Below are 24,174 nucleotides of genomic sequence, written 5' to 3'. Positions count from 1 at the left end.
GAAATGAATGTGCTGACACACACACACACACACACACACACACACACACACACACACACACACACACACACACACACACACACACACACACACACACACACACACACACACACACACACACACACACACACACACACACACACACACACACACACACACACACACACGCACGCACGCACGCACGCACACACACACGCACACACACACACACACACTCCCACGCACGCACGCACGCAACCAATCGACATACGCTCGCGTTACGGACACTCGTGCACACACATCTTTCCTAGCTTGCACAACGGTAGGGTAAAGCTCACGTCATATAGCAGAGAGAAAGAAAGAAAGTGCGCGTTGGTCCCCGTTAGGTCGGCTGACGGGGGAGGATTGAAACTGGTTTCCGATTGCCCGCGAGGGTACAGGGCTTGCTTCAAGGGTCGCACACCGCTTATTATGCGAGGCGTCCTCCAGGATAAGATAAGAGACAAAGAAGAAAAAAGGATCGCGACCGCTCGGAGACGTAGCGTCAGCGGCACAGGGCGGGTTCCCGTTTCAGTCGGCCCGAACAGCTTGCCGGAGTCAGCCGGAAAAGGTAAGGCGAGCGCCGTCGCCGACGCTGCCGGCGACGTTGCCTCCGCGCTGCTTGCGCGCCTGCCAACCGCTACGCTTAGATGGTTTAGCCATGTGAAACAACGACTGCTAGTGCTTCCTACAACGTAAATGTTTCATATTTAATTTCACAATTGTTGACATAATCTGTTGCTACAAACGGGGTAGATGCGTCAAAAGATTCTCAAACGGTCTAGAGTACACCCGTGAGCAAAAGTATACGGACCACAGGGTAGCCGAAAGAAAAAAACAGAATTTCTCCGTAATTAATATCCACAAACGGAAACTGACGAGCGCACTAGAAAATTTGCAACGACAAGTTTGGATTGCAGTCTGTGATTTCAGGTTACACTCACAGGCAGAGAAGAAAATCAGCTTTACCGCGCAATCCCTGGTCCGTATGCTTTTGCTCGCGGGTGTACGTCACTGCTGTCAGAGGTGAAAGCATGAAGCGTATATGCTGTTTAAATGTTTGGTATGATGCGGCCAACGCTTTCATAGTCTAAAAGCAAGCTCGTGTATATATCTCATTTATTCTGTTAGAGAATAAATTACTGTGTATTTATGGTACCTTTCTGTACCAAGAGCCGCTTGCAAGGTAGTGGGGGCATCGTTAATTTTTTTTTTCTCCGGCGATCGCTACACACATCCACGTGCATTATGTTAAAATCCACTGAAGTGACGAGAAACGGCACAAAAAATAGCCGGAACCACTCGAAGAGACTGCGTATTTCATCCTATCTGGTACCTGCTTAGGTGGGGATATCTGTCAACCTCGACAGAAATGAGGCCGTCGTTTGCCCCTACTTGGCGATATCCCTGTAAAGAAAGAAAGAAAGAAAGAAAGAAAGAAAGAAAGAAAGAAAGAGAATGATAAGACCGTATAATTAATCCGCACAGTGGACCCGCTAGAGATATCGAAGAAAAAATACTTGGCAACGTTCGCAAGGTATGACAGATAGTAATCTTGCGGCCAAGAAATTCAGCCTGCGACCACCACATTAACATACTTATGAACCGTTTGTGAAACTACTTGCTCTGTTGGTTTTTATCACTTGAGACGAAGGAAGTACAACGTGTTAAGCTAATGATTGTTTCCGGAAATTTCGCAGTTTCAACACCATCAAGATGCACAAGTTTTACCTGATTTTTGCTGCCGTTCTGGCCTACGGTAAGTAAAACTGGCAAAGGATGTTTTTATTCGTAGGACAGCGAGTTAAATGAATATATGTATAAACGATGGTACTCTAAGCATGAGGAACTTCTTGAATGGAATTACAAACCACACTGCCGGAAGCACTAGGTATAAAAATTAACAAGCATTCTCTTCATGTATTAATGAGATGCGCATTGCTTGACATTTTCAGCAGTAACACCGGATTTGTAGGAATTTTATTATATTTCGAAGAATTGATGGAATCTTCTGTTTAGAAAAAAGAAACGAATTTGCTTACCTAACTTACGTCAAGAAAATTTATTAAGTTGCTTCTTTCGTTTGCAAGTGTTTAATGAAATAACTATATCCATAAATATGAGTGCCCAAGAGAAAATTATCATAATAGCGGAGAACTCCGGAAGTACTCAATCTTGTCAAGTAACACAAGCACCTTTTATACTTATTTGTAAGACTGCTTTCTATATGCAAATGGCAGCTATGTAATCCATGTTATTTTATTCATGTCTATATATATTTTTATAACCTTACTTTTCCGCTATGGCTGCGCATTGTGTACAGAAAAAGAAAATCCTCCCCAATTGTGTGTTATTTAAAAAAAATTCCTATTCATGCAATAAATGTATGGATCAAAAGAATTCGTGATTTGAGAGGTTGCGGAGCTGACCGCGTGAGCGACGTAAGCTGTGCGGATACGTTTTCTTCATCTGTCATTTTTCTCTTATCAGCTTCGGCGGCGACTATTATGGACTCAAACGTGTTCATGGACACGGTTCTTCAGCAGAAGATGCCTTCCCTGGTTAGGGGAAACACCAGAATATACCCATTCGCATCCATTCCCGATTTCAAGTTCAAGGTAGATTTTTTTGTTTTGGCTTTTGTCTTGCCACAAAAACCAATATTTAAGTGCTGCTCTTCTCCCCTTTCATTTTCTCTCAAAGAAGCAGGTCGTGTCAAAAAACATTTTTTCATATTTTTCATGAAATCTTAGTTAATTTTTATCGGTATGAACTTTGTTGCACTTATTGATAACACGTAACATACTTCTCGATTCGTATAATAACAGTGTTTGACAAAGGTTTCGGAGCCACCGCACCTGACAGTACTTGCATTGAGGTCGCAAATATGCAGCGCGTATGCAGAATTGTCATCGCTGCAGTCGCTTCAGGTTTCTTGGAAATGAGGAGGGGCGGCGCTGTTCAGTCCCCTGTGGTTCAGTAGCCGAGGCGTCCTAAATAATCTGTCACAAGGCTCGCATCTAAATTGTGTCATTTGCGAAGTAAATTCGAAGCTATCATGCTGCAGAGATATTGCAGGTAAATATTGCAGAGATGCACTAATCTGCTCCCCCCCCTCCCCCAGAAAACAAGAAACATGTCAGTCACTGCAGCGCTAAAAGAAGTGGCATACTGAACATGACACGCCCGCAAACGGGAACACGCAGATAAAGTCCACGGGCCTGTTCAACCGCGACCTGAAGGTCAACGCGACCGAAGGCGCCATACGACACCTGGACACTGCGCCACACCGCAAGGGCAGCTGCCAGCCCCCCGTGCTGGTCGCAGGCAAGACCACCGTCATCTGCGAACTCGACCTGAGCGGAATCAACACCACCTTCACGGCAAAGGTAAACAGACGGCTGCAGATACCTTTCCCGTCGTCGGAGGTGCCGCTAAAGCATAGCGTGCAAACATTAATGATATTCGTATGCAGCGATGCACATGTGACCAGTGCGTAGTAAGCAATTGGAAAACAAATTGCTGGACCTACCTAGCAGAACCCTGCTTGGCTCCTCCGGACCCCAATAAAGTCATTTACGGCTACTACTGCTGTTTGAAGCCGCACATTATCCAGCAGCCAAGTGTCGTGAACTGTCCAATCGCAGGATCCAACTCAATCCTTCCTGAATGCTAAGCATACTGCTTTAATATTTACACCAAAAATGAATTTTTTTTCGCTTTCATAGAATGCGCAGAATTGTTTTGTTTTACGGGTGATCAAACCTGGGCACCAGCATCAGGAGATTGCCGCAACAGATGTTATAAAAAAATCCTTGATAAAAATTATGGTGGTGACAACTAGGGTGGTGATATCTGGCACAAGCCATACCCGAACAACAAACTGTGCGTGCAAATCGGGCTGTAGATATGAGCCAGCTATGCACGGCCGCTAACTAAGGCATCTCCAATTCATATTGAAACACATAGAGAGACAATTGCGCAGTGTAATCGTATTTCGTGGTGGCCGAGCCGTTGTTCTGATGCTGTATCTCTCGCTTATTGTTTGGTGAGCCTAAAATAGGGTGATAGCTTAGAAAACTCAGGGCTTTACTCTGATAGTCATTCATAATGCTCTGGCTGCGTCAAAATTCAGCCTAAAGTTGTCTCCGCCGAGGTCAGATCCGGATGCGTAAGTGTTCCTTTCATAAAATAATTCGTACGGTCAATCACGGAACGAGTGACATGAAGGTAATAGGTGTCTTGAGCACAGATGTTCGTAAATTGGGTTCCTGTTGTAATATTCAACGGTAATTCTTTAGCGCGTACCAGTCCAGTCCTGCCAGTAGCCACCTAGTGCTTTCGTTTTACGAGTTTCACTGTACTTGCTAGATTTATCCCACGTGAATTAGTAGGATAGCAAACTCGGCACTCTCATCAGCTATGTGCTGGAACAGTGCGAAGTAGAGACCAACATTTGTATGTGCTTATTGATAATTTGATGGTCGTTTAATATGTACTAGTGTTCTACGGTACATCATGGTATTGCGCAGCTGTTTGTTACGAACGCGATGCTATCTCACACATAACGTTTATCTCATCGTTTTGTGTATTGTTCGCTTTATCAGCCACCTGAGTGCTTGTAACCTGCATTCTTTCAGTACAGTGTCATGGACCTAAGGCCCATTGAATCAAGCGTATCGACGCAAGAGTTATCTCAACTCTTAGTTTCGCAACTTGCCCGCACACCATACGTTTCTAGGAGCAAAATATATTGTGGAGGAGTAACGTTTGTTATCGTTAGTGTGGCACTCCATGCAACGAGTGTCGTGAAGCGCTGCAAGAAGCCTGCTTGCCTGTTTCTTTTTTGGAAAACGGTGTGAGCAGCTTGGAACGTTGTTATATTAACTAATACCATGCGGCACTACAGATCTTGCGCAAAACTTGCGTCTGAACACTTATAATGACTTTCCTTTCGAGAATCTGCGACGCCAAGAAATAATAAACAGATGACAGCAGCTTAGACGTCAGCCAACGTCCTCACGGAATTTCACAGAAGCTGTAGGCTACGCGGAATGTCACTGTCTTGAAGTGCCTATACGGCGCTGACCAAGCAAATAATTCTGCTCGAGCTCCACCCACAAAACCGCGCTGCACCTGTCTTCTGCGTTTCCGCTACAAAACGCAGTCCCTGAGAAACGCGATACTGTAAGAAGTTCGCATCCGCCGGGACGTCGCAGAAATGAGTGTACATAATTGGCTGGCGCATCTATAGCAGTTCTCTTTGAGGTGGCATATTTACCACTGCCAGTCTTAGGTTGTTCACCACTTTATATTATCTGTCGATAGAAATAGTCGTGGACAGCATTCTCGCGAAAACCATTTTGCGCCATTGCGTTGTAACGTCCCGAACACAAGGTATCACTTTACTCGGCGAAACGTTGTTAATTTTAATTAATTTAATTCTGGGGTTTTACGTGCCAAAACCACTTTCTGATTATGAGGCACGCCGTAGTGGAGGACTCCGGAAATTCCGACCACCTGGGGTTCTTTAACGTGCACCTAAATCTAGGTACACGGGTGTTGTCGCATTTCGCCCCCATCGAAATGCGGCCGCCGTGGCCGGGATTCGATCCCGCGACCTCGTGCTCAGCAGCCTAACACCATAGGAAACGTTGTTAATTTCACGCTTGAACTTGTTTCTTGAAAATGGGGCGAAAGAGGAACAACCAAAATCGTCCCGCTTACGTTCCAACGCCTTCCATGTTTTACCGCGAGGAGCTGATAACCTCCCTTTTGCGCTTCTCGTCGCACAGACCAAGGGTGACAACCTCGCGGGCACGATCAAGAGCATCTGGGTGCACGTGAACGCCACCAAGGTGCTGACCGACTTCGCGGCGGCAGCGCTGCCTGGCAAGGACGCCAGCGTGGAGACGTTCCGCATCAAGGAGCTCGAGCTGAAGACCAAGTACGACAAATCACTCGGCCTCGGCGACGACCGCAAGAAGGAGTTCAAGCAGGAGCTCGAGAAGAAGGTGCAGACCGCCCTGTACGAGGTCATCTACAACGAGTACAAGCGGGTGCTCGAGAGAGCCGTTGCCGACACCTACTTTCCGCGAGCGTAGAACGTGTCGGAGAGGCACGTCAACGCGCCGGAATGCGTCGCGCGCGCGCACACACACACACCAAAAATTCTACGAAACTGATAAGCACGAGAAGTTTGCTGTACGGTGGTTTAACTATGAAAATGCATTGCTTCGCTACGGCGTAGCGAGAACTATTGCGGGAGTAAATATATCTGTATCCCATCCCTAAAAGCACATTTTGTTGTCTTTGAAGCAAGAAGCTTCAGGTCAGCGAAAAACAAAAGTAAAATGCTCGTTAGCATCATCTCATTTCTGAGATCTAGAGGTTCGGTCGACAGCAAAGTTGGGGTGCTTCTTTTTTTGAACAATTTAGGGCTGTGCCCTATGTAGTTCACGTAAAGTTAACAAACACACCCCGTGACTCTGACAAGAGAAAAATAAAAAAGAATAGAGAGAAGAACGCATGTGTCTCGCTGAGTGTTTATTTCAGTTGCAGCGTTTGTTGTGGCCTGTGTGTCTTTTTCTGCTCATCAGACACAGATTTCACGCGGAAATTGGAACACCGTTCACTACACATTCTTATACTCTAGTGCCAGTGGTGCACCATTCAAGTGCGTCACACTTGTTGTATATTTCGAGCTCGATACATTTTTGAGACTGTGGTCGCTCTTCTATCACACACACCAGTGTGATTGTTCTCCGTGAATAGTTTCCTTCTTCCTCGCTGGGACTTATAGGCAACAAATTTATATGCGTTGCAGGAGAAGCGCCTTCTATTTTGTCATTGTTCTTTCTTTCTTTTTGCTATTGGTGAAACATTCCTAGATTTACGCAATACGCAAAGCCTCAAGTGGGAGCTAACAGAGTGACCCCAGTATTGACATTACATGGTGGCCAGCAAAGGTCAGAAAAAATCGCATCTGCATTCTTTCTACAACATCAAATATCTCATTCAATCAAACATTTGATGCAATGTGAGCGCTGCTTTAAAAATGAACTCATATGACTATTATTATTATACATAGTTTGCAGGGATTAGTTTTGAGAAAGGATATCACTACTTCCTTTTTTCGATCTTTCCAAAGGAGACAAAGTATATGAATTGGTGCGCAAAGAGTGAGTGGTGAGTAAAAACTTTATTGAATACAAATAAAATAAGGCACGATGGTTGGGGCCCCTATTCCAGGGCCACACTGGCACGAGCGGCTCGCTGGGCTTGGTCCAGAAGAGCGGATTCGCTCTCCCGACCTTCGTCTGCAAGCCATGCCTCCCACTGCCTATTCCTCATTGGTGGATGTCGGTGTAATATGGGGTTGTCTATGTGCGGAGGCCTCCTGGGGCACTCCCATGTGGTGTGTCTTACTGTGGGTGTGTCTGTTCACCACGGGCATTCGTCAAAGAAGTCTTCCGAATAACGGCTGATCGTTCCGAGTTCTCTTGAATAACTGATGCTACTAATAATACCCACAACTCAAGAAGAAATTAACTGCACTGACATTTATGTGTTCACCGACCGCAATGGCTAAGTGGCTGCGCTCAGCCTGAGCCAGCGATGAGGAATCCAGCCCAGGTTGCTGGAATAGAAAAGAAATGGGTATTTTACCGGGCGTTGGGTGCAGTTATAGCAGCAAACGTGTCCAAAGTTATTCAGGAGGACCCCATTAATGTGGCGCCTCTCGTTGGCAAAATTGTGAATTGAATGCTAGCGTTTTACGTGGCAAAACCACAATCTTAATATGAGTCACGCCGCGGTGGGGGTAAATTTGACCGCTCTTGGTTAATTTTAACCGCCAGGTGACCATTAAGATGTCCCCAATGCACGGGACGCAGGCACTTTTTCTTTCATTTCGTTGCCAACGAAATGCGGCCGCCGAGGCAGGGATTTGATCCCGCGACCTCGTGCTTAGGCAGCGCAACGCCATAGCCGCTAAGCCACCGCGGCGAGTTGGCAAGTTGTGGTTTTTACATTTAAAACTCCTGTTATTCTAATTTTCTTAAAATTTTTGGTCACAGCGGGGAGTTCTTGGTACCAAATCGACATCCATGTCTTTTCGCTTCTGAAAATGTGGAAAACTACTTTTTAGATAAGTAGACCTCGCAGCTTCATTTTTTTTTCCTTTTGAACGCATCGCTGAAGTTCACAATTTCTCGCAACGAACAATGAAAGCCAGAAATCTAGATAGTTACCTAGATAAACCATTAACCCCCAGTATGGAGCAATGGGAGGTACAGCGCGCCAGCTCGGACCTAGAGGTGCAAAAGGCGCTTCTGAACCAAGTCCGGCGGGCAGCCGAGGTCAGTGGAGCCCAGGACCTGGGACCCCACCCATAGGATCTCCAAGACCACTTTACTCTCTCAAGAAACGTTTTCATCATCATCACTTTCATTATTTTCCTCTTCGCTGTGGGTTCCTATTGAGTTTCGATTGCCAAAGGTTATTTGACTGTAATTATATTTATGAGAACATTTCTCTTTGTCATTATTTTCGCACCATTTATACTTTCTTCTTCCATTGAGTGTATGTTGCTACAGGAGCCCAGTCTGGCGTGCGATATTTCGCCACGTGAGCTCGCCACGACAATCCTGCTTTCACATGCTTAGCGAAAGCTGCGGGGGGCCGTCATATTTCAAAATCGCACACGGTGTAGTACATATCCGGGCACAGCCAACGCCCACGCAAGTAGTTGCTAACGTGGGCTATGCGCCAAAACTCGGCAACGACCAGCGTGAAGGAGCCCGAACAAAGCTAAGACGATCAATGAATTCCTTCAGACTGTCACGCCAAAGAGAAGGGGACCACCCGTGAAGGACGCGTCATAAATATTCAAAGCTGAAACTTGGGGTGACTCAGCCGGGCAACACGACCTTGTCGCGCGCCGCGCCTGCTTGCAAACACATGTGCAACCCCTTAGCCTATGTCGAGCTCGAAGCCGGGCGACGTCGTGGCGATCACCAACCACGCACGGACAAACTGCAAGGTTCGCGCGCCGCCGTCTTCGAGTGTGGTGCCCTGAGGTCACACCGCAAGCAACAGATGCAGTTCCGCACGCCGTCGCACGCCACGTGTGTAATTACGGCCGATCCACGTGCGGAGAGGATGATTCGCGGAAAGAAAGAAAATGCCGGCCGTGATGTGGGTCAGCAAAAACGAAAAAGTCGCGCCAAGGCAGGCAAGGTTGAACGGTTGTGCCAACTACGACCGGTCGGGTAGACACAGAGGGCGAAATGGAACAGAATAACGCGATTCCAAAACCCGCACTTGACACAGTTATATGAGCCCTCACCTCGGGCATGAGAGAAAGAAACAAAGAAAAAAAAGGAAAGGGGGGAAGAAACAAAGACGTGAAGGCGATGCTGAACACAGAGTTGTGAAGTCAGAGCGCGCGACGTCAAAGCTGCTAATGGTGCCACGTAGAACGCATCCGATTTCGCATACGTTTGATCCTTCGCGATACCAAGGTGCAAGAGTGCTGTTGGCGCGGTCGTGTTTTTCCTTTTCCTTTTCGTTTGTCTGCAAGCTGAGATTGTGAAACTGCATCGAAGGCTTGTACCTATCACTACGATGGTGGAGAGGGCGAAAGTTGCCAGGGGAAGGAAAAAAAAGAAACTCTCCGACCTCGACGTCAGCGTGCGATCGTCGCGGCTGCCTGATTTAGTCGAGCGAAACTTCTTGCTGCGAGTGGTGGGAAGGTGAGCGCCAGCTTTTTGACGCTGTACTCGTTCTCACTTTCGTGACCTTAAATGCATTTCGTTAGAGTATACAAGTTCAAGGACATAACTGAAAGTGTACGGCTTTAGCTATACTTTTGCCGAGAGAAGACAACGAATCTCACTTTGGGCATCTAGATGAGGTTGAGTGACAGTTCATACGAAATGTGACAGCTCTTACTTTGTTAGCAAGGCACAGTGCTTATCCAAGGCAAGGGACCCTCCGTGAAGGTGATGCTCGTAGATAAAGTTCACTGTTAAGTAGTCCGCTCTTGATGTGTAATGAAAGTATAGCTGCTGAACGGCGAAAAATACGGCCATGAGGCGGTTTCAGTGCTAGCGAACTGTCAGTTGACATATATAAGTTATAAAATACTGATTTTAAGAAGACCAGGGAAAACACGGGAAGGCGGCAGATGGAAATTGAAGACGATGAGCAAAACGACAACAAGGTTCCCACTTTTGCCTTCTCGTTTTGCTCATCGATTTTAAGAAGAGAAATGACACAAGAGAACAATGGAATAGAGAAAGCGTATTTATTGCGACGATAAATTCCTGAATATTCTTGCGAATTCATCAACCAATGGGCAATTTTTTCATTCTCACAGACACTTATCATAGAAGGATTGCCTACGATGAACATAACAGATGGCTTTGAAGATGTTCTGCAAACCCGATGCATTCGGGTTTCACATTGACAAGCTGGCAACATTAAGCGCATTGGGTGTGTCTTTACGGTCTAAGTAACATTTAGTTTGACTTTTTTTTCAGGGAACATAAAAGCATCATGCTGAAGTATTGTATTTTGGTGCTGGCAACTGTCGGTTATGGTGAGTTTTGGGCTACATCAGCATGCTTTCCATTACTTCAGGCAAGTTTTCATGTGAGGAGAAAACCGATAATGCTCGGGTGAATTACATTTTGCGAACAAACTACGCGAGTAAGGCAAAAGGTAAGCTTTATTGTCCTGAATTTATACAATTATATTTTAATCATGGCTTAACACCCACGGAAAAGATAAGTGATATAAAAAATTGTGCATGATAGCTTTCAGGTATGCATGCCAAAAAATTTCACATACATGGTTCCGACCATCTCAGTAACTTTTTTTGCTTACTGGTTTTCTCTCGCTGAAGAGAATGACGGTCCCTGACCAAGTGTGATGAATCATCCCGACGTTTCGGAACACGGACGGGTTCCTTGTTCACTGAGTTGGACAGGAAATTGTCGTCACTTATGTAGACAGCACGTGAAGTAACGAGCCTGCGTAAATGGCAGGTGTAGTCTCTGCTGTCCGGTTCATCGTAGCTGGCGTCAACTGAATGATTAACGATTCTCTCGCAGCAGTAAATGTTCATATGTGTCAACTTAGTAGTAAACATAAGGCCACCGCAAGTGACTAATTATTCCTTTATATGTTGTTGGACGTAAATGAAGATATAATAACAGACCATTTACAGTGTACAACAAGATAGAGAAGCTGGCGGGTAGTCTGCCGTCAAACCTCGTCGTCGACTTCTTCCTCACAATGGCCAAGGTGTTCGTTGTCGCCATATTCGCAGTACCGTGACAATATGTTCGCGTAGGAAGCTTTCTCAGTTGACACGTCAACCGCAGCTTGCACTATGACTGCTGGTATTCAACAGGAAGAACGCAAAGCGAAGCACCCGTTCAGCGCACGAGAACACTGATATGAACTCAAGAACTCAGCACAAAGCATATATGGAGCGCCTACCAGATCTGTTATGCCCCGCCACAGTCACATGCGACAACTATAAATTGTGGGGAAAAGTTGGCTGAATTTGCTCAGCAGTCACAAAGTTTTATTTCTGTTCTGCTCTGTTATACTTGAGTTTCTCTAGAGAGATTGATTTAAAAAGTACTTCGGCTACTCCATTTTTCACCTTATCTAGCAAAAATAAAGGAATAAATATTATTACCAAAATAAATAAAGAAAGAAGAAATGACAATGAAACCAATAAATGTTACGCAACAGTGGAGAGTTCCTTTGGAGTCTGTTCGCGCCGCTAACAGAGTAATAGACACGTGTTGTATTCGTTATCAATTGGTGCGAGAATCCTCCATGTACTGTATTTAAATTCAATCCAAGTCTGTAAATCTACATGTTCTGAATCATTTATTCTGCCGTGTATCCCCAAACAGCGGCGGCGGCGGGCGTCAGCGATGCGAACACCTTTGTGGACACCATTTTCCGGGAGAAGATGCCATTCCTCGTGAAGGGATCGCCGCGGCTTTTCCCCTATGCGACCATTGGGGACTTCAGGTTCAAGGTACCCGCGCCAGGGCTGTTACTCTTGGACGCTGTTTCACATTTGACATCGGTGCAACGTGCATAAAATTATGCCGTATCCCTCGCCCGGTGCGTTCTGAATCGGGAAACACATTGCATTTTGATGCAGGTAAGCCAGCCGCGAAGTTGAGAGGACGAAGAGTAACAACAGTGCGCGAGCTGCTGCAAGATAGTATTCAGAGTATTTGCTACGCGTAGTCGGTCAGAAGTTGCAGCCATGTACTTAGAAATGACGACAATGGTCACTGAGATAAAACAAAATGAAAAAGGAGGAAAGGAAGAGAGAGATCACTTCGAAAGTAGCGTCATTTCGTTGAGCTCCGAACTTCTCGGGGATTGATGTCTTTAATTCTGTACGCATATGACTTAACTTAAAATTATTTTCTTTTCAGTTTCGCGGTAGTTTTTGCATAACGGTTAGAATATATATTCATTTTGATAGAAAGAACGATTAATTGCACAAGAACCCAGGCATTACCTTCAACTTGCATCTTCGCGTGAAGCATTTCTGCCCATAGTGATGTGAAGAACTATAACGAGAAATCTTGTGTTGAATTCCCATTAGAGAAGATTCGCCCGAAATTACGCGCGAGGTTACTAGAAAGGACGGAATGTTAGTTGCTTCCCTGCGACGGTCGCTTCACTTTAGTCACTTTATTCCTTTGCGTTACACACCTTTCCGTTACACAACCACAATGGATTGCCAATTACTCCAATCTGCCAACCTGGCTGTGTCACTGCATCACGGCGTTTCACGTGAGAACACAGTGGTGGAATCTCTTCTGACACGTCTGCACATTTCGCGTTATTCGCGCGACGTACCCGGCAGGTGCACAAGACCCAGATCACCAACCGTGACCTGAAGGTGAACATGACGCGTGGCGAGATCCGTGGCCTGGACACCGCTCTGCAGCGGCTGGGAGACTGTCAGGCACCCTTCCTCCGCGACGGACAGACCGTAGTATTCTGCAACCTTGCCATGCAGGGACTCAACATTACCTTCACCTCGCTGGTAAGTCGTTTGTGTCTTCCGCAGTGTCGACTGTGACGCTGAGGGGGAGCTAGCTGCTTTCCCTGACCGCATTGGCTCTGAGAATCGTATCTACGAGAGGGTCTCGGCCTGAAGATTTCTCCTGACTTTGCCGAGCACAAGATGGCGCCTTCCCTAAAACGAAGCCGTCATTGAAATCTAATGACCTTACTTGTCGATTATTGCGATAAGGAAGGAGTGCGGTTGGGAGTGCAGTCTACATTGCATTCGCGGGGACGATGCAAGTGCTCGGCTAGAAAATTTCAGTCATGGAATCTCTGGGGATCGCTATTATAGAAAAGTTGCTGTTTTAATCAATGCACTTCCCTGCGAACAGGGTAAAGGAGGCAGAGAGAGAAAGAGACAGAAGAAAGCCGAAAGGCAGGGATGTTAACCAGAGGGGAAGATCCGGTTGGGTATACCCTACGCTGGGGAGAGAGCGAAAAGGGAAGTAAAGCGATAGGAAAGTTGACAGAGAGTAAGAAAGGGGGCAGAGATACAAAATCACAGTCGGTCACTATCACCGCAAATTATCACCGCACAACACAGTAGCACTCGTCGCACCATAAACATCAATTACGGCTACAAACGCTTGTCCAAGTGTGTTCTATTTAAAAGCTGCGATAGTTTCCTCGTAGTCCTCCACTGCAATGGCCCGTGATGTCAGCATTTTAAAATGGTTATCTGTTAAATGTCTTTTATCGCGATTGCGAGTGATCGTCTCTGTATATTGCAATGAGGACAGTCACAGAGAACGCGTTGAAGAGTGCCCTCGCTACCACAGATGCGTCATTAGCCCATCCCATTCGGAATGCAAAAGACTTCATAAGAGCCATTCCTAATCATATTTGACAAAGCAGGGTAGCCTCGCTTCGGCAGAGTCCAGCTAGGGTGCGAATGTGGATAGAAGAGTTTAGGTGGTGCCTTGAAAACTTCGGGTGTTCCACAGGGAGAACACGATATCCCGTGTGAGCATTTGTAGTTATCTAGCGGCATCTGTCCTTGATAACAGTATCGACTGCTCTTTGCTGGCTTCAAGAGCCGACCAAGCAGTGTTATTGGCGTGTTCGTTACCTATGACACCGCAGTGACTTGGAAGCCACTTAAATGTCACGTGGTGCCCTTTCGCAGCCGAGGTATTGATTAGTTCTATAATTTCAAATACCAGTTATTCGTCTGGTACGCGCCGCAGGGCTGATAGAAAATACTGCAGTGCTGCCATGGAATCACTGAATACTGACCACCTTCGAGGTTCTTGGCTGACAAGACAAAGTGCAGCGCGCAGAGCCGCAAGCTCCGCAGGCGTCGATGTCATTGGGTGACACGTCTGGAAGCTGATGATGGTGCCTCTCAATGAGGAACCACGCCTATAGGGGAACACTGGAGAGTTTCTGACCAGCAATGGATTTTTAGGTGGTCGTAAAGGAGGTAGCGTACGCAAGAGCCAAGAAGCAGGCCCACACAGCGTGGGTTTAATTCATACATAATTTTTATGTGTGTGTGTGTGTGTGTGCGTGTGAGAGAGAGAGAGAGAGAGAGAGAGAGAGAGCAAGGACAGACAAGGCAGGGAGGTCAACCAGACGAGCACCTGGTTTGCTAATCTACAATGGGGGCATTTTATGTGAAAAATTCTTGGTACATAAAGGTGTTCGTGTAGTCAGGTTACCTCAGTGGCTGTACATCACTACTTTGTGGATTGAAGGCACTCTCGAAAATTTTGTTAGCCGCGGTTTTTATGGTGGCACCATGTCCTCAGTTTTTTTTTATTTTGCACCAAGCAGTGTCTAATCACATGGTCTGCATAGCCCGCATGAACATTGCAGGCTGGGATATCCACTTACATTGTCATACTAAACGCAGGCTAAAGGAGACACCCTGGTTGCCATTTGGAAGACCATCTGGGTGAACGTAGCCGTTAAGGACACCATGGCTCAGTTCGAAGCCAGCGCTCCTATCGGTCGGGATGGCACTCTCCGCACGTTCCTCATCGAGGACATCCGGCTGGACGTGACGTACGACAGTGACCTGAGCCTTAACTCGGCCCGCAGGCAGAAGTTCAAGGAGGAAATCACGGCCAGAGTCAAGGACGAGCTAAGACACATTTTCTACAACGACTACAAGGACCTGCTTCGCCGTGCTGTGGAGTCGGTCACGTTCCCCAGGGTCTAATCGGACTTTAAGTGCAGCGCGCGAGATCGTTACAGTGCCGCAAGTGGCCTTGACTCAGTCATGCCACGAAGAAAGCAGTATCGTATTCCAGCGAAGTCATGCTCTTTTGGTCCCGTATGCGAAACGTTTGGCTTTCTTTGCGCGAGCACTTTCACTATCGTCTTTACCACTGTTTAGTTTATTCAAAGAAATTAAGCCTAATTTACGGCTTATACGAGAAAAGTGCCTGCAGCGTTTGAATTGCAAGCCCACCTTTGTGTACTGTGTGCTAGCACAGAAAGAACGACGCTGTGTTTATATGTTCCTAAAATAAAGAAAACTTACATTTAAATGTTCACGGCGTGTGGTTCTTTTGTGTCCATTTGTTTTAAATTGCGTGGTGCGGTCTGCATAAACTGCATAAAGCGATGTGTTGTGTGTCTTGGGCACTTCGTGCTCCCGGGATCGGCGTGGCACTGATTAAAAGGACCGCATTTGACGCATGCTGTTCTGTGAAAGCTATTATAACCTGTTTTCAAATAGAAGTGGCGATAGCCATGGCATTATGCTTGTTGTAGGGTTCGAGGGAGGCACGCGAAGGAGATCTAAATGTAATGTTTGAGGGCCAGCTGCCTTACATGCTGGTCAGAGGGAGAGAGAGCGAACAAAAATAAAGGCAGGGAGGCTAGTGGGATCGCAATATCAGGTTTGCAACCCTCTATCGGGGGAGGGAAATGGGAAGGAAAAAAGATAATGTAAGAGAGAGAGAGAAGAGTACAACACCACCAGGGAGATCACACTTGCGTAAAATTCACTAGAGCGGAAGCCCGGGCTTGTTGGTTCATAATCCTCTAAAACCTGGACGTAAAACGAAGGGAAACATCTGTGCGTATCTTCTGCTTGTCTCTCGTTTTATGCGCTGTTATAGATGGACATGCGCAAAATTAAGAACACCTTGAAATGTGTAGTGGTTCGCCCAGGCAGTTGTTGAAGGAAGTGCACGAGCCTCTGCGTTGACAATCGCTGAAGCCACTTTTGGATTCTCTGTGCGGGTAATGATGGCAGCTTGTGGAGCATTCCGCAACTCAGCGGATGCCAGCAGTGCAGCCAGTGTATCAAGTACATGCGTCGCACCTTGTACAGACGTAGTGTACTGGTTGTTCAGGAGTGGCCAGATGATGTCCATTAATTAACTTAGTAGAGCTATGACTTGCCAATCTGCAACTGATACCTCATCAGAAAGTGTAGCTCATGTCAGAGCAAGGAGCAGCAGGCTGCTACTCCTTGAGAATCGGTGCATACGATAGTGCAGACCATTCTCCTGAAAAGTTAGCCTTGCTGATTTCTGCCTCCGTTTGGCCCTCAACTTCTAACGCGTGCGGTACTGGAGGGTTCGAAATTGCTCGTTATGTAAACGCATGTCAGCCTAAAGGAGGGGAGGGATGGAGGGGGAATGTAGCAGTAGCAAGAATTTTTTTAAAGCTTCCCTGAGCCTACGTCATTTAAGGGTACATACACAGTTTAGTAACGAGGATTTAAGTTTAGAATGATTACAACGAAGGCGCCAAATAAAACAACGGACGAAGGAAGGAGACACGAGACAGCCACGTCGGCGCCTACGTGGTTGTCTCGTGTCTCCTTCCTTCGTCCATTGTTTTATTTGGCGCCTTCGTTGTAATCATGCATGACCAACTCGCCCACCAGCACGTGCTCAGTAAGTTTAGAAGCAGCACACCCAGCAGCAACAAACTTGGAACATTAAATAACGACAAGTAACGAATTGGTTCTACATCACTTCCCATATACTTTCTCAGTGACTTAGCTGTTGCCAACTTCACCTGCTTCAAGAACGCGTTGGTATAAACTTGTTCGAAGCAATTATCCCTCTTTCAATCTTTCGCCATCAAAAGACTCCATACGGAAGGTACTAGGACCGACGTGCGAACATTTTCGCAAACAAAATTACTATTTCGTAAGACCCGAGGCAACATTCGCAAAATCGTAAAACGGGCCGAAATTTGTAAACTACAAGAAAAATTTGGGAGAGTTGGCAGGTGTGTAAACTCCTCCTTCACAGAAGCCGTAGTCAGCCTGGATGACAGTTGGGGGCGACGTCGGCGATGCGGGACAATTTCAGTTGCTTGTTCTTGGGTCCAATTTTACCAGACCATTTCTTTATCTTTTTAAAATATAGTTGACTCATTCCTAACTTGGAACTGCAGTCATGAGAACCCTGGCACGTCGAGCTCTTATATATGATTGCATGGCAAGTGCCTTTGTGTTCTCCGCACACTATGTACTCACCACTGAGCCTGTACTCAAGGCCTTCGAAAAGCCCTTCATTGCCACAAGTGCTGGTAGGTTGGGCAGGTTCACCTGCCCAACCTACCAGCACTTTTGGCAATGAAGGGCTATTGGAACGAATTGGCCAACTGTGTCCCGGAAGGAGCCGACCTTGACATATGCGCGCATGCATGAACCCCTTAACTATAACCTTGACACCGCGCCTGTCCCTGAGGCTGCCATTTGCACAATGTCAACATCTTCGCAAGCAGGTTTTATAAGCAATGGCAGGTCTGCGCTTTGTAGAACCATGTCAGTATCATAGACAACACCGGTAGTGGTGATGTCCTCAGGTATATGACACCGGACTTTTATGTTGCCTGCTCAAAGAAAACGTTCAGTAAGATATCATATCAGACACACCCGTAATTTCGCTGCTTGCGCAAATGAAAACAGACACTGCGAGTGGACATATGCTGTGGAGAGCATTGCAAATAATTAAACTGAATTGGATATGTGAGCTCTGCGGCATGCCTGGCATGTTACACTGGGTATAGTAAAGCAGCAGTCCAATGAACGCACCTCCTGTGCTGAGCAACCTGCATACCCGCATACCCGCCCCTATGAACGCTGTCGCCTTTAATCTTGTGGCCAAGAGTAATTTTAGGTAATGCCTTAGTTTGGTAGGATTAAATAAAAGTTAGGATTATAAGACATTTTAAAATAAATAAATGAATTGTCTATCTGCAGATGTCGGAAGCAGTACGCCCCTGGCTACATCATTTCACTTATACACAAAAATTAAAGTTTTCTTAAAATAAATAAAATAACAACAAAAATGGCACATTAGAAAACGCGAACACTTACACGTGCGAGAGGTTGTAAAGGAAAACGAAAAACAACAACAACAATACATTAACAATGAATGCCAATCACTGCACATAATCGTTCCTTGTATTTTGAGCGCACGTCTGCAGTAGTGAAAAGTATTTGGCTGCAATGAAAGCTGTCCTTTCAAGGCCACTAACTGGCCATGGTTCAAATATCGTCCCAAGGGACACTGAATGATTGCTCATATCCCTAAGTTTGTAGCGTAGTTGTTATCTTCGCTGGGCAAAAAGGGGGTAGTTCAACAGAACGGTGGCAATATCCTCATCTGTCAGTTTAACGCTGACAGTGTGGAGATTGTTCGATAAATTTTAAAGAGAAAGTGCTATGTGAAGGCTACTCCAAGGTGAAAGTAGTGAAGTAAGGTCGATACACTTCGCAGTATCTTCCCATATAAGGCGAATTTCTGTCCAGAATCTACGGTACACCATATTCACCTTTTGGCCCTTTCATCGATCCCCCCCCCCCCCCCATACTGCCCATGACCTCGCTGAAAGTTCTCGCAGTGCAATTTTAACCTCGTCGACTGAAACGTGCGTCTATACTAGTTGGCTCATGATTAAGTCTTAAGAATGGCACAAAAAATACAGCGGGGAAAAAGGACAGAACAAGCAGCAATCCTGTCCTGTCCTTGTTGTCCACATAACTTTTTTGCGCCATTTTTACGCTTTCGCCTAACCTCGCGGAGCCTTACTTGTACAGAATATTGCAATGCTGTTTCCCTAGGGTCCAAGTATGTCTCACAGCCCAAACTAATGCAATGGGACCGCAACATGACGCGTTCACGGCAGGAAGCCTGTGAGACAATAAACAGCCGGAAATGTACATCACCCTATTCATGGCAGATGGGACATTGCATGCTGGACGCACACGCCTGTAGAATTTCTGAATTTGAGCAGGCCGTAATTTTTCTCAGGGCATAAAATAGGACCCGTTGACGGCAGGTTTGCGCCATGCGGCATCTGAAAGTCAACATTGTTATAAGAGGTGCCACAACGTCTTGTATGATTGTTCCGAATCACCAGACAGGTCACTTGGAGAAAGCTTAAATGTCCATAGGCGCTGCAGTTAACTAAGCACCGAGGACTGAAAGGATTAAATGTTGTATCAAGAACAATGTTCTCATTTTGCAACGAAAGTACTCCTGCTGCACGCGCTGGATTTATTATTCGTATTAGTGTACGAAAGTAGGTGTGCGTATCTTATTCGACGCCACTACAAGATTTCTCATTGCGCGCAACACCCAGGCCCCGGAGAAACGGCCGACGCAACAAAATGCACATTGGCAAGTAATGCTCACAAAGCACGTGCAGAGCCGACGTGAGTGCCGTTAACAGATTCAGTTACTCTTTCAATGTTTAGTCTGCGTTTAAGAGATATATTGTGGGCACGTAAGCACAGTAAGCATAAACTATTTTTCTTCGTTAACGACAATGGATATAAACTCGTGTTGGGAGATGACTTGAATATTGAATATTGATATGTTAGCAAGGACAAATAAGCAAAAGTATCTTTCGGCACTTCTTGATTCCCACTTTTTATCGAATGTTATTGTCACTCCTACTCGTATTAATGACTCGAGTGCAACATTAATAGACCTGTTCATAACAAACTTTCCCTCCGATTCCGTACTTGCTGGCACTATTTGAACTGCTATCAGTGATCACCTACCTATATATTTTATTGTACACCAATCCCACTGCACACCCAGACAGGCTGGTTCTGGTATATATTATAGAGCTGTAAACTTAAACTCCCTTTCGCGCTTTCGTGATGAAATTGCGCAAACGCAATGGGATGACTTATTTTCTTTCTCTTGTGCTGACTTAGCTTACGACAGCTTTATCCGAACGATCACTTCAGTTTATAATAAATATTTCCCACTTCAGGTTTTTAAAAAACCAAAGCTTGCCCGCAAACCTTGGATGACCACAGAGATCCTAAAAATCATGAAGGAAAAGGATAGGCTTTTTCATGCATTCTTAGTTAACCGAAGTCCAGATGCTTTGAGGATGTTTAAAAAATGTAGAAATTTGGTCATTAAATTACAACGGCAAGCAAAACGAAATTACTATTATAACATGTTCGAGGGCGTCACAGATATCAAACAAATGTGGGATAAATTACACTCCATTATATCTCCAGGTAGAGCAAGAAGTAGTTTAGAAGAACTTGTAGTTGATAATGAAGTTATCGAAGGCAAGGAGTTAGCCGACAAATTTAATGAATACTTTACGTCGGTAACTGAGAGCTCACACCAAGATAGTGCCTTTGATTACTTACCCGTGCCGTTCAAGGAATCAATATTTTTTTACCCAACTGATGAAAATGAAGTATTAAGAGTATTTAAAAACTTTAAGATGAATAAGAGCGAGGACATAAATGGTCTAAAAATGGAACCGATTAAATATGTTATTGATCTACTTAGCCCGTGTGTGACACATATTTATAACCTTTCCTTACAAACTGGCATTTTCCCAGAAAATATGAAGAATGCTAAGGTGACGGTAATACACAAAAGTGGAAATAAAAACATTCTCGGGAATTATAGACCTATTTCAGTCCTTCCCCTATTCTCCAAAGGACTTGAAAAAATTATTCATCTTAGACTGTCAAATTTTTTGACAAACATTCCGTCATAACTAAATCGCAATACGGATTTAGATCATGCTTTTCAACAGAAAGTGCTCTACTGTTTCAAAAAGAATTGATACTTAAAAATATTGAAGCAAAAAAATTCACACTCGGCATATTTTTAGATATGTCCAAGGCCTTTGACAAAATCATCCATGAAACATTAATAGGAAAACTAAAGTGTTATGGAGTTCGTGGTGTTCCCCTAAATCTAATTCAAAACTACTTAACAAACAGAAATCAATGTGTATCGATAAACAGAACTCTGTCTTCTATGCAACCTGTTATATATGGTGTTCCCCAAGGCAGCATATTGGGCCCGATTTTGTTTAATATATTTATTAATGATATTGTAAATGTTGACCATTCAGCCCAATACATACTCTATGCTGATGATACAAGTATTTTTTTTTCAGGAACAAATATACATGATCTCGTGAATCTAGCTAACTTGACATTAGAAAAAATATGCAGCTGGACACTTAGCAATTCTTTACAAATTAACTGCTCAAAAACTAAAGCTATTCTCTTTCGATCTAAATCTCCACTTTATGAGCTCTCTCATTCTTACAATCTCCTGTTGAATAATAATAAAATTGAATTTTCTTCTACAGTAAAATCTCTAGGTGTAATTTTTCACGAATATATGAAATGGAATCACCATACAGAACATTTACAAAACAAACTTTGCAAGGTCTTGGGCGTACTGAGAAAATGTCAGCCTGTATTGCCTGTTCCTCAAAAACTTTCGATATTTAAGGCACTCTTCTCATCACATCTGCGCTATTGTAACTTAATTTGGGGTAACGGAACACAGCAATCCATAAATAATCTCGTTATCCTACAAAAAAGGCACTACGTTCTGTTGCAAACCTACCATTTAATGCACATACTTCAGAACTATTCGTCAAATATAATGTAATTAAATTAAATGTGCTATATGAATACACTTTATTAGTTTCCTTTAGATCTGATACCGTAAGAAATCGCGGTCATATACACAGTGTAGCTAACTTGCAACTAAATCCTTCTTCGCGCCTAAACAGACACTCTGAAAAATGACATGTGCCACGGCCGCGCACAAATTATGGCTATCAAACATTAAGTTATTGCTTGCCGAAGACATTAAATAAGTTCCAGATTTCTTATGAAAACGTTCGCACACTCTCTAACACTTCTGTTTTGAGCATGCTGTGTTAAATATGTTCAGTTAAATCTCACTTTTTGTAAAGTTGTTTTCTGTGCATATCATGTTTTTCTCATTTGTTGCTGACGTTGAAATGTATTTTTCTTTTATTGCCATGATGCCTTAGTGAACCGGGGACGTGGGGCCAGTCAAGCTGTTTGTAATGCAGCTTCTTTCCCTCGTTCCAACCACTTATGTGGAACTCCATGTATGTGGTAAATAAATGAACTTGAACTTGAACTTGAACTTGAACTCAGGCAGTCGTATATCCTCCTCGTTTCACGAGACGTTCCTATCACGACAACGGTCTGCAAGCACCAAGAATGGTCCTTGCAAAGGCATCTACAAAAGCTTAGGGGTAATTTGGTGCGGGAGATTCAAGACAAAGCTATAAGAGTAGAAGTGCCCCTCAAACACACGCCAAGACGAATTTAATGCTCCATTGAAGCTTCAACATGCGACCTATTGAAGCCTGAGACTATTGTTGCCCCGGTGTAAAAACAGTCCGCAATGAGTATGAGCGAGCCTTGACATTTCTACCCAGCGCCTGCATATGCGAAATTGCATTCAGCATGGTTACTTCGACACTTGAAGGCTAAAATTGTTTTGTCTATCTGCAGCGAGCAGATGGTGCCTCTTCATGAAAAGCAAACATTCAACGCCGTTATCACGATACGAAGAAAAAATGCAACATAAATAAGTAACTGTTCATCAGTATGAACACACCAGAGCTACGACGAAAGATTGCGGGCACGAAGCAAGAAGTAACGTTCGTAGAAATAAACAGAAATCTGAGCCGAACAGAGTGCTTAGGAGCGACGGACAACAAAAGGAAACCGGGACGCCGTACATGCTATAATGACTTCCGCCACGCGCACGTGCCCACAATATATATACAGGACATACGCTCTTCAGCGACACCCAGCTCTTCTACCAAACAGGCCCGCTTTAATGAGCGCGTGGATGACAGAGATTGAGTTATCGTATCGGGTCATGCCAAGCCTTTTCATTCTTGAAGGTCATGGGCTAAGGACCAGTCGATTTCTTTGATGGCTATACTGTCCTTGAAACATGAAATGGCTGGGCACTGCGAATCAAAAACTTGCGCGTTGTTTTCTTTATACCCTCAAGGTAAATGTGAAACGTTTGATCTAAGTATTGTGCGTTTTCTATTAAATGTTTGCTAATACTGTTACAGATGTATACATTATCGGATAGAAATAACAATAGTAGTTTTGTTCCTTAGTGTACGTGCCTCGTATTTCATTGTCTGGTTGATTGTAAATCTGTTCAATACTGGTAATAGCTATTTTCTTCTTGTATTTTTGTTATTCATTTTTTGCTGCTCCTCTACTGACATGAGCTGTTCCTATTGACATGGCTCTTTCTGCTTGCTCTAATTTCCCAACATTACTATTAATATGCACATGATTAACGATAAATATCTTGTTCATTGTTATACTCGCTTCGTATTCACTTGCTTGAAAAACAGCTGCTCTGCAGTTAATTATTGCATTCGTCGTATGACATGTCCTTGTTTTTCCTGTCCCCGCATTTATAATGCTCTGTGAAGGGTCCTTTAGGGTAAAATAAATTATGGTGATGACAATGATTATGATGATCAGTACATTATAAAGAACAATAAACAAAAGAATACAAATAGAGCACACCGAACGGAACAGGTGTTTTGGGAGCAGTGTAGCATGCAGCAAAACGGTAAAAATGCATTGCACAAATAAATACGCAACAATATTGTGAAAATCTAAAAGGGGCGTCATAACGAACAACAAACACAATAAACTACTCATGGAAGAACAGAAAGGAACGTTATTCAGTGCATTTACAAATAGAAGGGGTCTCAAATGCTAAATGGTTATGCGTATAGATTATTAAATTTATTGAA

General features: G+C 44.6%; 2 protein-coding genes across 3 annotated transcripts; both read left to right on the top strand.

The window, feature by feature from the left end:
* Positions 1 to 435: 435 nt before the first annotated feature.
* Positions 436 to 6,543, top strand: LOC142572587 (salivary anticoagulant protein P23-like). Of its 2 annotated transcripts, none has more exons than XM_075681807.1 (5): positions 436 to 589; positions 1,719 to 1,777; positions 2,509 to 2,636; positions 3,225 to 3,407; positions 5,814 to 6,543. In XM_075681807.1, exons 2-5 carry the CDS (start codon positions 1,735 to 1,737, stop codon positions 6,120 to 6,122), a joined length of 663 nt encoding a protein of 220 aa, XP_075537922.1. In that variant the 5' UTR covers positions 436 to 589; positions 1,719 to 1,734; the 3' UTR covers positions 6,123 to 6,543. The 2 variants fall into 2 exon arrangements, with proteins under 2 accessions (XP_075537922.1, XP_075537923.1); XM_075681808.1 differs by having other exon boundaries at positions 485 to 590; positions 1,708 to 1,777.
* Positions 6,544 to 9,628: 3,085 nt separating this feature from the next.
* On the top strand, positions 9,629 to 15,636 carry LOC142572586 (salivary anticoagulant protein P23-like). The gene is made up of 5 exons (XM_075681806.1): positions 9,629 to 9,773; positions 10,563 to 10,621; positions 11,955 to 12,082; positions 12,932 to 13,114; positions 14,993 to 15,636. The coding sequence occupies exons 1-5, from the start codon at positions 9,646 to 9,648 to the stop codon at positions 15,299 to 15,301; spliced, it is 807 nt and encodes a 268-aa protein (XP_075537921.1). The 5' UTR covers positions 9,629 to 9,645; the 3' UTR covers positions 15,302 to 15,636.
* Positions 15,637 to 24,174: the final 8,538 nt, after the last annotated feature.

The sequence above is a fragment of the Dermacentor variabilis genome, chromosome 2 (genome assembly GCF_050947875.1).
Source record: "Dermacentor variabilis isolate Ectoservices chromosome 2, ASM5094787v1, whole genome shotgun sequence".
NCBI classification, from domain to species: Eukaryota; Metazoa; Arthropoda; class Arachnida; order Ixodida; family Ixodidae; genus Dermacentor; species Dermacentor variabilis.
This window is presented reverse-complemented; position numbering and strand designations above follow the sequence as displayed.